The 16,218-nt window shown below is 39.2% G+C and overlaps 1 protein-coding gene across 2 annotated transcripts in view; it reads left to right on the plus strand.

Moving 5' to 3' along the window:
- rasgrf2b (Ras protein-specific guanine nucleotide-releasing factor 2b) overlaps positions 1-16,218 on the plus strand; it is a 67,190-nt gene that overhangs the window by 19,257 nt on the left and 31,715 nt on the right. For both annotated transcript variants that reach the window (XM_066657081.1, XM_066657082.1), the window contains exons 2-12: positions 590-696; positions 2,568-2,715; positions 6,817-6,906; positions 7,109-7,362; positions 7,981-8,060; positions 8,537-8,730; positions 9,811-9,920; positions 10,726-10,844; positions 11,514-11,674; positions 13,283-13,349; positions 14,090-14,226. In XM_066657081.1, coding sequence (XP_066513178.1) covers positions 590-696; positions 2,568-2,715; positions 6,817-6,906; positions 7,109-7,362; positions 7,981-8,060; positions 8,537-8,730; positions 9,811-9,920; positions 10,726-10,844; positions 11,514-11,674; positions 13,283-13,349; positions 14,090-14,226 — 1,467 coding nt within the window. The remainder of the gene's footprint in view (positions 1-589; positions 697-2,567; positions 2,716-6,816; positions 6,907-7,108; positions 7,363-7,980; positions 8,061-8,536; positions 8,731-9,810; positions 9,921-10,725; positions 10,845-11,513; positions 11,675-13,282; positions 13,350-14,089; positions 14,227-16,218) is intronic.

Consider the following 16,218-nt stretch of genomic DNA (forward strand, 5'->3'; position numbering starts at 1 on the left):
TGATCAAATATTAGTAAATTCTATACTCATTGCTATTTTACCAGTAATGTTCCTTAGACCACACTCCAAGCACACAGTATTTTAAAGTGCTCTACGATCATTTGCTAAACTGAACCATGTGAAATTTTATTTGACTGCTGATGATTTTGCTTTCCTTAGAAAAGTTTACTTTAATAGAAAAAATTGTTTCTGGTGACAATTAATTAAAGTATAATTATGATATAAAATAATAGATCACAGTGTTATCTCAGAGCATTCACAAAGCATTTTAAAAAATGCTATTAACTGCCCTGTTCACACACTCCATGCGTGCATATAAAGTTATAAAACCTGTATAGAATTCATTGATTTTAAATGCACATAAACTATGGAATATGGCTCAAGTGTTATAATATTGTATTGTACAAGGTACAAACTTGTCCACATAGTGGTAGGGTGAACAGTTATGTAGGGACCCTATAAGCTTTAATGCATTTTTCTCAGCTAACATTTTTATGTAATCAACACTTCTTTTCCACATTTAGTAACAGCTACACTCACCTTCAAGCTTATTTAATTTGTGTGTGTGTGTGTGTGTGTGTTTTCACAGCACTATTTCCTCATTGTGTTTGGACACGATGGACAGAAGCCCCTGGAACTGCGCACTGAGGAGGAAACAGAATGTGATGAATGGGTGGAGGCCATCCAACAGGCCAGGTACACTTTCATGAGTGTGTGGGTGTCTCAGAAAATGCACCACCCAGTAGTCTTGAGGACATCTGTAAAGGTTGCCTATACTGCAAGCACCAATCTTTATTGAAAAACAGGCAAATAAATACTGTGTGTATATGTGAACTTACCTGAAGGGTAGACTTAAGTTCCTTTGATTTGGGCATCTGTATATTAATGTAGCATTACATGTAGCAATGTAAAAATCAGTTTATTAATTTCACAGTGGCACAACAGGCAGTGTCCTGTTGCACAGCTCCAGGGTTTGGTTTGGATTGGCTACTCAATTATGTCCATAGATGTGAGTGTGTGAGTGAATGTGTAAATGTGTGTGGTCCTGTGAAGGACTGGCATCCCAGGTAGGCTTTGGGCCCACTGAGACCCTGAACTGGATATGCAGTTACAGACAATGAATGACTGAACGAAAGTTTATTAATGAAAGCACTTGGCATTCTCTTGAGCTGAAAGCAGAGCTACTTTGGCAATGCTAGTTTGTAAAGAAGCAGTGGCTGGACTTACGTGTGTTAGAGGAAGTTTGTACAAACCTAGCTAAGAAAAACCTTGAACAGTACGTGATATTACACCAGTTAGCATGTGTGCTATACATACTACAGGCTAAATACGGCTTTCAGCTAAAGTTCATATTAAAGCCTTGTGATTGAATCACTCCACAGACTCCAGACTTGATTTAGACTTGTATGTAGCCACTTATATACATCTCAACATATCCAGCCATGCAGTCCAGTCACATGTGTCTTTAGCCCCAGTTTTAGTGACTGAAGAGGCCATGGACAGTTCAAAGTAGGGCACTATTTAATGATGTGTGCATTTACTGCTGTCACTGCAAAGCAGCCTTGCACCTCATAAACAGCACTGAGCTTGACAGCTCTGTTCTTCCCCTTTCTCTCTCTCTTTCTCTCGCTCTCTCTCTCTCTCTGTCTCTCTCTAGGACTCTAGAGAAAGCTCTACTGCAAAACAATTAACTCCTGCACAAGACATTGTTATTACATCTTTCTCTCTTGGGCACAACTAGTTTATCAAGGAGGGATATGTGGTATTTGTCTTTTTTATCAGTTGCACAGTGAGGAGCAGGAAGGACCATTACAGTTATTGTGTCCTCAACACAGACAAATATAAACACACACAAACGCACACACACACACACACACATGCGTGTATTCAGGCCATCTGGGATGTAAGTCTCTCTCTGCTGTCCGCACTACTCCTAGACAAGCTCTTTACAGTGGATCTGTGGCGTTTAGATTTGGGTTGCATCACTGGTGCGATCCTTTGGAATGAGACGGATTAGCGGGTCACTCCTGAACAGATGTGGCTGTGAGCAGTGAGACTGACCCCTGTGTTCTCCCTCCACAGTCCCACCAGCATACATCCCCCAGCTCCACCACTCAGCACAATAAAACATAGTATTAATGTACAGCTTCTTTTCCACAACATTGCTGCTTATAGAATAGAATAGAATAGAATAGAATAGAATAGAATAGAATAGAATAATTTCAAGAACATTTTATTTGGCATCGTCACATTTCATAATACACCAAAACTATTACGATTATATATTAAGCTTCAGAATTATTACTGTTACAGTATTTGGATGATATTCTTCTGCATTCCATAGCAAGCATTTCCTTAATGCAATACACTACCACTGCATTACACGTGGTACACATAAATACAAACAAAAAGAATGTGTGAGAAATAGCACATAATTACATTAAATTTGAAGGAGATATGTATATTGTTCAAAGATTTTGGGAACCAAAAGCTGCGAGAGACATGGGACTGAACGAAAACTTTATAAGAACAAGTATTAATATTCCCCTTTTTTTCTTCCCCTGAAGTTACTCTGACATCATCATCGAGCGAGAGGTGCTCATGCAGAAGTACATCCACCTGGTGCAAATTGTGGAGACAGAGAAGGTGGCAGCCAATCAGTTACGAACACAGCTTGAGGACCAGGACACTGAGATTGAGAGACTCAAAGCAGAGGTAAACATCACCTATGGCCTGTGCCTCAGTGTGAGCTCTACAGTGGTACACTGGATAATGGACTTTGGCTGTTGTAGTCTATGGCTGGTTTGTGTTGGCTCTGTCATGTTCTTGACGGTTCACGATCTTGCTCTGAGAGGGTTTCCATGTGTAGTGAAAATAAATTTGATTTGTGATTCATCCCTGTGGAACTGCTTCATTACAGCCGCTACACACACTGGTGCAAAAATAGTAAGAGGTCTACTATTGCTTTTTTCCCATTACTGCCCAAAGGAAACGTGATTTTTTTTTATGTCATTTTACCAAAGCAGGTGCTCATATTTAGTTACATTTTGAAAGACATGGACAAATAGAAATGCTCTAAAATGACTTGGAAAAACTTATTTTAACATTTTAGTGTATGTTTCCCCTGTTGTAAAGTTACCGTACATGTTTGGGGGTGTGGGAGTTGGATAGTGACAGTATAAGATTTAATAACATAAGGCTGTCCAAACTTTGACAGTAGTAACAAATTGTTGGGTTTTCGCATGGGTTTCCTCCCACAGTCTAAAAACACACGTTGCTAGGTGGATTGGCAACTCAAAAGTGTCCGTAGGTGTGAGTGAGTGTGTGTTGCCCTGTGAAGGACTGGTGCCCCCTACAGGGTGTATTCTACTTATCATAACTGTGATAAGTAGATCACAGTAGTGTAAATCTCTTTCTCTGCTGCTAGAATCCTGCTGTGATGTGATAAGATGAGATGAGATGAGATGAGATGAGATATGAGGTGGTTGCTGGGTTATAAACCTCCTCCTGTCCAATACTATGATGCCATAGGGAATAATCCTTCCCAGTGGGTTAGTTCTGGCACCACAGGGACAGAAATCAACTCCCATTATTTGCATTACACGATCAGCAATATGTTATTGAGCAAATGTCAGTGCAAAGCTCAGTGAGCTCATGTGTTTTAGCAAAGCCAGGGCCTGCTATGTCCATGATAAGGCTAAAACTTCATTTGAGGGTGGCTTCAAGAGAGCTTAGTGTAGGTGTCGGAGCAAATTGCAATCCATAGTACTGCAGTCTGCAGCCCTTCAGCTCACATGTTAAGGCAAACATTTGACTTAATATCTGTAACTTCATATATTCAAACATCAGACGTATGCATACACATTTACTCTAAGTATCACTTACTTCAACTATTGCTTGATACAACTTAAAAAAAATTTTTTGATTATGCAATACAATTACGTATTAATATAGTCATAAATATTTTAAGTAAATATTTAATGTTGTCTAAACTTATAGTGTAAGAGTTTTTCTAACTTAACTATTAATTCATTCATTCATTGCCGGTGTAATGATGGAGCAGGCAAGATGGCAGGATGCAAATGCAAATTTGTTTTAATGGTGTCCATGACTAAATGATAAAGACACGTGACCGTGAGGCAAGATTACACACTAACAGCAAGAACCACCATTAGAAAGATACTGCAAGGCAACCACAAGACAGATACAAAGAGTATACACATGCATACACAAGCACAAGGGCAGGTAACAAGGAACACCTAGGAACAATATGTAACCATGGTTACTGACCACTCCCAGGTGAAACACATGAGAAGGGTGGAGCAAAGGAGGAGCTAAAAGCAAAACAAATCAATGACAGGAACAGGGAAGTTCAACAAGAATAGAAGAGAGACAAAAACAATACAGGGAAGGAAAACAGAGCAAAATAAGACAAGGTGTTACAAAATACACAGGACAGAAGCAAAACAGTCCGTAACCGCTTATCGACTTTAGGGTCAAGGTGGGTCCGGAGCCTATGGAGAGAGATTAGTCTCAGTATACATGCGTAAAACACAAGTCACAAATATGTTTCACTATTCACAAATGAATACATCCCAATCTGTGTCTCACAATCTACAATTCGTCCAAACACTTTTAAATTTAAGTTGTTTGCCTGCTGGCCACATTTGTAGATGAGGCTGCATTTGTGTGTGGATCAAGCATTGATGTTAATGTTAAAAGAAAGTCTCCAATTCCCAAAACCTGTGAGAGGAAATAAACAAAAATATGTCACGGAAAACAGGCGAGTGACTTGATCCACAAATGCAGATTCAACACTTTATACATACGTTTTAAACTTGAGACTGTGACTTTACAAATATATACAATGTAAATGTAAACAAATGTATTTATTTTCGCATAAAACATTCACTCACACACTCACTTTTGAGTCACCAATCCACCTACCTTGGACTGTGGGAGGAAACCGGAGCACCCAGAGGAAACCCACGCAGACACTGACAGAACACACCAAACTCCTCACAGACAGTCACCCCGAGCGGGACTCGAACCTACAACCTCCAGGTCCCTGGAGCTGTGTGACTGCAACACCACCTGCTGCACCTCTGTGCCGCCCTAACATTTATTCATTTGTCAAGTATTTTGAGACTAATCTCTCTTCATAAGAGCCTATCCGGAATCACTGGTTGCAAGGCAGGAATACAAGTCCATCACAGAGCACCACACACTCACAGCTATGGGTAATTTTGCATTATCAATCCACCTATCCACATGTGTTGGAACTGCGGGAGGAAATCAAAGCACCAAGAAGAACCCACGCAGGCACAGAGAGGAATTCTGTGACAGTGACACTGAAATAAGCCTGTGAATGTATCCACAAGAAATTTACTAACATTTGCAGACTTCAAACCGTCCACCATGTTGATTGAAAACTGCTTTACACTGGTTCTATATCTGTGACTTCAGATGACATGCTCCACAAACCTCATAACATTTAATTTCATTTATACTCTACCATTTTCAGTTATTTTAATTTCAAACCACAAACAGGACTCTGCTAAATCAGAACTTTACTGTTTCACAAACTCAAAAAGTAGAAATTGTTGAAGATAATTGAATTGAATTAAACTGAGTGTAACTTCTGAATATATTTAAAGTTAGAATCACTTAATTCAGTTTATTGTGAACATCAAAGTTTACGTTGTGGTTGTATCTTATCCACTCCAACCAGTACAACACAAACCAGCACATTTGTGTCACTGCAGTGCTGAGAAAAATCCCCCCACGCAAATAATACACTGATAGGTCTGGAGCCACTGTTGTAGCCACTGTTGTTTTTATGTTGACCACTTCCTTGTGTCTGCACTCACTGTCCATTCTCTCAGCTCCACTGTCCATACAGGGATCAATCAAGGTATGCAGAGCAACAGATGGTCTATACACCTGCGTGGTCAGTGGAGCTGAGAGAATGGAATGCAGAGGTGGTCACAATATTCTGTTATCTCTATGTATTTATGCTACATCATACAGCATTTGATTTGTGTGTAATTTCATTACTTTGTTTGAGACAAATATATGTTCAACAGTTTTGAGTTACCTGCGGCTCTCAGTGTGTGTGACAGCAAGCTAAAAGTGTGATTTGCGTACTGACTTAAGTGCTTCTGAAGCCTCTGTGATTGAAGAGTTTAATGCTTGGAAGCTGAATAAAGAGAAGAGTTAGTGTGTGTGTGTGTGTGTGTGTGTGTGTGTGTGTGTGTGAGTGTGTGTGTGTGTGTGTGTGTTTGCCTCTCTCCTGAGAGTGAGAGCACCTGCACAGCCTCTTGGTGACCCACATTCCTGGCTATCTGAATATTCATAGGGGCTAGTATGTATATATAAGGCCCAGTGCTATCTGACTGCATGCCATTCTCAGTCAAGTAATTGTCAGCACTAATGACATACAGTTCCACCCATATTGGCTCACTGCACAGCAGTCATATGCACTGCTTTCCCCAAATGTACAGTCTTCTGAAGTGTTCTTTAATAATATGTGTAATTGAAACTAGGACGTAAATTATTGATCAGAGGACAAGTAATATGGGCTGATACTTCTGACTCAAGGTTTAATCTGAAATGTTGAAATATTACTTATGCAATTACTATGTAATAAAGTATTTAAATACATATTCACATTGAATGAATAACAATTGACAATAATATCTACACTTCTAATTGTTCAGTGCCTGTGATTCTACAGCTATGATTAGACAGTGCCAAAAGTCCTGTTCTTTATAACTTTCAGAAACTGATCATCTGCTTGTTTGAATTATTTTGAAGATTGTAGCCTTGAACAAAACCAAGGAGAGGATGCGTCCTTACCAGGTGAACCAAGAGGAAGAGGACCCAGATATCAAGAAGATTAAAAAGGTGCAAAATACCATATACATATTATGGAGGTCAGCTACAAGAAATACTCATTTTTTGCATAATCTATAAATCAAATTAATAAGTTAATATTAAATCAGAAGTTAATAATACCACTAAATGACTTGTGTATTGTTCCTAGTTGTGAAACTGAGGTTTTTGAACTGTATATTTAAGCTTTGTCCTGTAATCCCTGTTGTTTTAGGTTCAGAGTTTTATGCGAGGCTGGCTCTGTCGGAGGAAGTGGAAGATCATTGTTCAGGATTACATCTGTTCCCCCCACGCTGAGAGCATGAGGAAGAGGAACCAGATTGTCTTCAACATGGTGGAGGCTGAGACTGAGTATGTCCACCAGCTCTCCATTCTAGTTAACTGCTTCCTTAGGCCACTCCGCATGGCTGCCAGCTCCAAGAAGCCCCCTATCAGCCATGATGATGTCAGCAGCATCTTTCTAAACAGGTGTGTTTATATATATATATATATATATATATATATATATATATATATATATATATATATATATGTGTGTGTGTGTGTGTGTGTGTGTGTGTGTGTGTGTGTGTGTGTGTGTGTTTGTTTCTTGTATATGCTTCTGAATTTTAGACTGAGTGTCCACATGGCAAGTTACAAGTGACTGATGTGTATAGTCAGACTGTAGTCATGTTTGCTGGTTGCCATAGCAACAAGTGCCAAATAATGCAAAAAAAAAACCTGAAACCACATGAAATCTAATTTGACAAACTGATTTACAAGATCAATGATCAGACCAGAATCAAATTTAAATCTGACCAAATATTGATCTTTTTGCTGTTCAGACTGTAGAATAAATATCCTGCTTAGATCTGATATGCTGAAAAAATCTAATTTGAGAGCTGCCTATCTGAACAAGGGCTATAAGTTTTAATGTTAAAAACTTAAATTGTTAAATGTTAAAGCTTAGATTTCTGACCAGCAGTGTAGAACTGAGCTATTTTTGCTCAGTCCACTCAAATAGCCACAGGGTATCAAGCAATGTGGCACTCTATCTCTCTCTCTCTTTGTAAGACTGATACATTGATCATGTCTTTCTCCATCCAGCGAGACCATCATGTTCTTACACGAGATATTTCACCAAGGCCTGAAGGCAAGGATAGCCAACTGGCCCACACTGGTTTTAGGTAAGCTGCCACTATACAGTGTCTCCATTCAGAAGCGTGATTACTTCATGTGGGAGCTGTAGAGCTGTGGCGCTCCGGAGCACTTCTCTGTGAGAGAGAGACGACACACACAGCCGGCTGTCAGACGCACCATCAAGGACGAGCCACTGACGCACAGTGGCTTAGTCAAACACACTCTCTGACGTCCGGCTTCCTGCTATCTCCGCAGACACACGCTTGTCTGCAACAATGAAACTGCCACAAAACCTCCCACTACGATTTCAGATAAGCATTCGCAAGACCTGCCAAATAAATGTCGGCTTTATTCCAGCCACCTTGACTCCAAGATGAGTGCTCTTTCCTCATCAGCAGTTACCCTGCTGCAACATTCAGTCAAACGCCTGCATATCAATGAGGCAATTTGAATAAATTAAACAAAGAAAACATGACTCCTAATTGTGCTTCATGGTGCCTTCCATTCTTCTCTTTCCTTTCAGCCGACCTCTTCGACATCTTGCTACCCATGCTTAACATCTACCAGGAGTTTGTACGGAACCACCAGTACAGTCTGCAGGTTCTAGCTAATTGTAAGCAGAACAGGGACTTTGATAAGTTGCTGAAACAGTACGAGTCCAATGCTGCTTGTGAAGGACGAATGCTGGAGACCTTCCTAACATATCCCATGTTCCAGGTGACCCAACACTCAGTCACAGCTGTACATCTGAAATATATCTGCTTTAAAAGTTCACCTTAAAATCTAGTCAGTCATCTAAGACATGTTTGGCATCTGAAATTTGGCATCTGGTATCTGGAAACTGACCCATTGTAGCTTAGCAACTGTAACTAGGCCCGGGCATCTCTGAAAAGCTTTGAGCACTGATATCCCACAGCTGAGGTCCTACAGCAGGGAGGGAAATGTAGCCCATTTCCTAAACTGAGCCAGAGTTACACAAACACCATGTTGTTCTGTCTGAGTAAAGTCATCCACAAGGTGTTGCTTAAGGTGTTGTTTTCATATTTGCAGTATGTTTAAATAGACACACAAACATGAACACTTATGTCCATATGTCATACATCAAGTGCAGTTTCTAAACAACTCAAAACATTCTAAACATTGCACATGTGCAATGATTTAGTTGGTCAGTGCTGATTAGTCGATTTTACATTTTTATTACTTAAAAGAACACTATGTAAAATTACAGTTTCAGAATCACTGTGATGCTTCACTGAGCTGTGATAAGGAGAATAGGGCCTTTGTTGTTGCTACTTGGAGCTCAGCACTTCATAAACTGCACTATGTAACTTTTGGAGGGGGGTAGGCCCCCTTCCCTTCTCTCCTATTGACTTCAGTACAGTGCTTGGGTAGGAGTAAAAAATCCAAGTCTTACATAAGGTTCCATAACTCTATGGAATACTCCACAACACAGGAGTTTAATCAGATAACTGATCAGATAAACCCAAAGTCAAGCTCGTTCAATAGGAACAGAGCTAAAGGAGATTCCTTTTGAACATTTCTTAACATTGGACATAAGTTAACTAGCTAACCAAGAAAACCTACTTTGTGGAATACCCCAAACAGCAAATCCATTTTGGCAGATTTACTACACAGACAAAGCACCTCATTTAACCAGAGAATGTCCAAAGTATCTGTGTGGCTTGATTTTCTCAAGCCTATATTACATCATTCTGTAATAGATGCAAGCATTGTTTTTGCTCTCCTCTATAACCTTCAAGCCTCTGAATCTCTGTTTGATTTCCATCTCTCTGGCAGATCCCACGCTATATCATAACCCTTCATGAGCTCCTAGCCCACACCCCACATGAGCATGTGGAGCGCAAGAGTCTGGAGTTTGCCAAATCCAAGCTTGAAGAGCTTTCCAGGTAATATCTATCAAATCTTAAGGTGGAATTCTCTTCGGTCAATGCATAGAATGAATAAGAGATATTGTATTCAAGAGAGCAAAAAGAGATATTGTATTTAGTTACAGAGATTAGAAATAGTTGATATGTTTTTAAGACATTTATGATTGTGAGTTTGAACCTCTGTGATATCTCATCTGTGGCTAAGAGTTCAAAATACCAGCAGCATGGGTGTCTGTAATGTAACATAGCAAAATTAGAAGGATGTTGAGCTGTCCAGATGTGTCCCTGAGGAAGCCTTTTCTATCCTTCAGCTTGGTAGCATTGTGTGACTGGGGCAGACCTATCAAATGGATGGACTTAGTAATGATGGACCTTCTAATCTTCCTGTTTTTGATTGTACTGTGTGTTTCTTTTAGTTCCTTGTTCTCTTTCTGATACATTTTTGAAAGACAATTGTTAGTTTAAATTGTGATTATTTCTCTAACTTCTGATTCCAGCCATTTTTTTGCTAGTCATCTACATTTTCTGGCCTGGGACTGAGCAGACTACATGTTTGTTGTGTTGGCTTATGTGCCCACAATTGCTTGATTCTGATTGGTCAAACTGTTAAATCATCTCCCCACATTTTGATTCCTCTGTACCAAAGCAACCCCTAGTTATTATAGTAAATATCCCATACAGTTGTAATTCCAACATTATTGATTATCCAGGCTATAATAAAAGTCAGACCTGTTGTTATTTGAAAACTACCGCCTGCAATAAAAACAGATTAAATCTAAGCCCTAAGGCACAGTGTGTTAATTCTAGCTCTGCATGTGTTCAGGGTTATGCACGATGAGGTGAGTGACACAGAGAACATTCGGAAAAACCTGGCCATCGAGCGCATGATTGTAGAGGGCTGTGACATCCTCCTGGACACCAGTCAAACATTTGTGAGACAAGGTGAGCTCCATTCCTCCCTCAGCTCAAACAAAAGCTAAACCAATGTTTGATTTCCACAGTAACTCAGATCTGAGTCCCCTGAGCCCTGAACAGAACACTGTTCTGACATCTGCAGCGCTGGTGTGAAGCTTGACACACTGTAAACCTAGGGGCTTAGTAAGAGCCTGAAGAAAAGAACAAACATATGCTCAGAATCACCAAGGAAATGATCATTTTGTTAGATATAATCAGTTATAATGCATTACAATTATGGTCAAAAATATAGTTGCTTGTTTTGTTTGAAGACAATAAAATGTATATATGGATGTCATTATTTATTTGGAGCTTCTTTGTAAATAGTAAAAATATAAATCTGACACAATTTGACGTAGAGCCTAGTGAAGAAAATGTGGGACTGGCTCAGTTCAACATGCTGTAATCTTCTGGAATGAATTTCTGCTGTTGATTTACATCTGATTCCTGATCTTAAGCACATGTGTGTGAGCAGTGAGAGCAATGGTTTTGCTTTACTCTTTTTTACCACTCTTTTTCTCTCTTTATCCATCCGTCCCTATGTATCTCTCTCTCTCTCTCTGTCTCTCTCTCCAATTTATTTGTCAATCTCTTCTTGTTAATTACTTCTTTCTTTCTTTCTTTCTTTCTTTCTTTCTTTCTTTCTGTCTGTCTCAGGTTCTCTGATCCAGTTGCCCTCAGTGGAGAGGGGGAAGCTCAGTAAAGTGCGGCTGGGTTCTCTGTCTCTGAAGAAGGAAGGAGAGAGACAGTGCTTCCTCTTCACCAAGCACTTCCTCATCTGCACACGCAGTTCTGGAGGAAAACTGCACCTACTCAAAGTGAGCTATAATCAGACACAGCCTTAATCTCGATTTCAGTCTTTATCTCAACATACAACTCAATCTCAGTCCCACTCTCAATCTAAGACCTCAATCACAGTCATTTCCTCCATAGCTGTTTTCACATGTGAACTCCAAAAAATGGTTGGGACATTGGGATATTTTCCAGAGCTATCGTGTCACACGTAGCATACAGCCAGAGACTGTCAGCAACATAAGCATATAGCAGCTCTGTGAGGCATGGCATCATTCTCTGGAACATTACTGGCTCTTTACACACAGCCGCGCACACTCGGATATTACCCAGACTTTGTACTAGGGGTTGGCGGGATAAAGTCCTATACAAATGTTCTGACATTTCTGTTCACACATACAGCTCCTCTGGGTAAAATCTCATATGAAAGGGACTCAGACTCACTCTCAGTCTCAGTCTTAAACTCAATCTACATATCAATCGCAATCTCAGTCCTAGTCACTGTCTCAAGTTTCAATCTCAGTCTCATTCTCAGTGTCAATCTCAACCAGTTTCAATAGCAATTACATCCTCAGTTTTAAACTATATTCACACACACACACTCACACTCACAAACACCCACACTCACAAACACACACACACTTAAATTCTTGTGCAACCATAGACATGTTTTGCATTATATTCGCTTTGATTTCTATAAAGAAAGAGCAGCCCAGATTTTAGGATTATGAAATAAACCCCAGCGTTCACTGTGTCAGTCTAAAATTTGTCTCTGGATTCTGCCATTCTGATTACGTCATTGATGTTAATCATGTACAAGTCTCTACTTCCCCCAGTTTTCATTTTTTTGATCCTGTTGGAATTAAACTCACCCACTCACACTCTCTGACTTTTAGTGAACACACTTCTGTATACACTGGCTCAGACAAAATTCAGTTTCAGATATCACAACTGCTATTTCAGCTTTATTTTCCAGCTTTTTTTTCAATGTGCAGTTTATCAAAGTCTAAGCAATAATTGAGTGAGTCTGAAAGCCGTCATTCAGTGGGTATATTCAGTGTTGGGACATACAGAGGAATGGTAGAGTACTAGCTTTGAAGAAGAAGACACGCATCAGAGGTTATGATTTTCTGTCATTTTGCCGCTTCTATCATTTTCCGTGTTTTAGCAGCTTAGCAGCTGCATAAAAAATCGTTTATGACCATGTTCCTCTTGGCTGAGCATGGAGAATAGGCAAAACCTCAGGTTGACTGAGCAATTGTGGTCTTTTTCACATCTATAATTTGCACATCTTGTAATGTTCTTGATTACTAGGCCTGGCAAGCTTGTCCACATACAACCAGATGACACCTATACAAACTGAAAATCTCATTTATTAGAGCTACATACAACTAAATTCTTCCAATTAACTCTTTGACACAATTGTACAATACAGTGAAAATACAGAAACCAAAAGTCGCAGGTATGGAAATGATGATATGGGATGAGATATGGGATGATATCTAGTCATTGAGATTAGTAATTATGTTACTATTAAAGTTTACTGGTGATATTCCATTACCTCTTTGTATTAAACATATGCATTGGCAGTAATATAGCTAATCATGGACACATCTCTTGTTTAACCCTTGCAGCAAGGTGGTGTACTGTCCCTGATTGAGTGCACCCTCATAGAAGAACCAGATGCCAGTGATGAAGATTGTGAGTCTTCCTCTCATTCCATGCTCCATTAACTTTGCTAGGGTTATGAGACAGGTTAATTAATTGTCAGAAGCAGGTCAGAAGATGGAACCCAATGCAGCTCTTGTAAATGTCACATGAATCAATACTATCATAATATGGATCAATTAGCTCACTGAAGGCCAGGGTGCAATGCCCTTTGACTACTTTACTGTTACCTCATCATAACCCTCTTACCATAACTGAGAAATAATCTCTAGAGGCTAATTAATTAAATGCCATTATTGTTATAAAATCCATCCAACAGTTTGTATATAAAATGCCTGTGGATGTTTTATGTGATAATCAATATAAGCTAAGATCTACAACTGCTTATATGTCCTAGAGAGTTTTCCATGTGGCAATCAATATAATCTTAATTGAAATGCTTTTTAAAATAAATGTGCCTTGGTTGAATGACATATGTTTTGTACATTCTCTTGACACTTCTGTGCATTTTAACGAATAACAACTGTTCATTTGTGGAAATTTACATATTGGAAACTGACCAAAATGTGGCTGCTCCTTTTTTTTGGTCTATAATTTTATTTTTCCAATATGTTTATGTCGTCAAATAAAATGTCCTATAAATTTTGGTTCCTTAGAAAGTGTGTTTTGACAAAAATGCAAACTTTTTCACAATACTGTATCTGTTATTGACTACACATACTTAATCTGGAGTTGCTCTGTGTTTATGAGCTGCTGTGTGTTTGTTTCTCAAGCTAAAAACTCAGGGCAGGTGTTTGGTCATCTGGACTTTAAGATTGTGGTGGAGCCTACAGATGCTCCTTCTTTCACCGTGGTTCTTTTGGCTCCATCACGACAGGAGAAAGCAGCCTGGACCAGTGATATCAGCCAGGTAAGATGCATATTGTTTATGACCGTAGTGCACATTCATGAAAATCTCATGGAAGGAACAGCCACTTCTAATGTGCATGTATTTGTATGTATCACTTTTATATGTTATAAACACTCATTTTTATTCTTTGATTATTCTAGCTTAATTTATCAATAAGTCGCAGTATTTTAGAACCAGTATTTGGTTTTTCAGAAGCTCATTTGAGTTGCTCCTGCATGCATCTTAACGTGCCAGTAATGCTTCTATATATAGTATCTACATGTCCCAGACAATCACATAAACTGTGTGGACAAATGGATTGGGACACACCTGTTTTCATTTTATTCAGTCCCATTGGCACAGGTCTACAACACCAAGTTTTGCAGTTTACCTATACAAGCATTTGTGAAAAAACGAGTCATTCTAAGGAGCTCACTGAATTAGCATCTTAGTTTAATATGATGCTACCATTTCAACAAATCAGTTAATGAAATGTCTTTGTTCCTAGATTTTCCACAGTTGACTGTGAGTTGTATTACTAAAAATTGGAAGCATTTAGGAACCACAGCAACTCAGCCACAAAGTGGTAAACGACATAAAGTTACAAAGTGGGTTTACTTTGAGTGCTGAGACACAGTGTGTAAAAGCAACCTAGACTCTTTTGACTCAGTGACTGCAGAGGTCCAAACATCCTCTGCCATTAACAACAGCACAAGAACTATGCACCAGGAGGTTCATGGCATGGGTTTCCATGACCATCCAGCTTCATGCAATCCTTACATCATAAAGCATAATGCCACAATGGATGGATTGGTGTGAAGCACAATGCCACTGAACAATGAAGCAATGGAAAGGTGTTCCATGGAGTGATGACTCATGCTTCTCTATATTTCAGTCTGATGAACAGACTGGGTTTGGGTTTGGCAAATGTCAGGATAACATGACTTACCTGACTGCATTGTGCCAACTGTAAAGTTTGATGGAGTAGTAACAATGTTATGGGGTTGTTTTTCAGGGGTTATCTGAGGCCAGTTAGTACCAGTGAAGTGAAATCTTAATGCTTCTGCATACCAAAACTTTTTGGACAATAGAACTTGACTGGCCCTTAAAGAGCCCTGTCATCAACTCCATTGAATATATTTAGGATAAACTAGAATGGAGATTGTGAGCCAGGCCCTCTCCTCCAACATCAGTGTCATCAGTGTTAAGATTTCCACAAACACAATGCAAAATCTTGTAGAAAGCATTCCCAGAAGAATGGAAGCAGTCAGAGGAGGTGCCAACTCCTTTTTAATGGCTATGCATTTAGAATTGGATGTCATAACAGCTCCTATAGGTGTAATGTGTATGTCCCAATACTTTTGTAGTGGGGACTGTATTTACCAGTGACCACTACTTCAGTTGGTAGAAAATTATCAGCACTCAAACATTTATTCAGTTAATCTCTTGGCAACCTTTTGCATTCTATGACTTTCTCATGTCAACATGCCTAAATAAACATATTGTGGGAAAAACAAGCCTCTCCTAGCCTAATTAGACGAGACAGTGTGGGGAAATTATAAATGTGGGGTGCCTTGATTATATTGAAGGAGCTAAATATTCTATTAGTTTTAACAAAACAACATTGTTGCTGTAATTTTTGTTGCTTGCTAAAAGAAATTTATGCACAGGGGTAGGATTTTGAAAAAAAAAACAAAAAACACATGCATCAGCCAGAGAAAATGTGTGTCTCTGTGGAATTGCCTCATTGCCCACATGTGGATTATTTAGCGTGTGTTAGTGTGTATTAGGCCTCTAGGGTTCTATTGTACATGAACAGCCTCTCCACCTGCACACTATTAAATAGTAAACTCATTTCTAGGCTGGGGACATTGTGAAAAATGCAATAAAAACATGAATCTGTGATTTGTTAATTCTATTTACGCGGACAAATGGACAAATGTACAAATGTACAAGCAAAAAACTTTAAATCTTTTCACTGATCCACAAGATTGTATTTCATAAACATTATAT

This window comes from Hoplias malabaricus, chromosome Y, assembly GCF_029633855.1.
Source record: "Hoplias malabaricus isolate fHopMal1 chromosome Y, fHopMal1.hap1, whole genome shotgun sequence".
Lineage (NCBI taxonomy): Eukaryota > Metazoa > Chordata > Actinopteri > Characiformes > Erythrinidae > Hoplias > Hoplias malabaricus.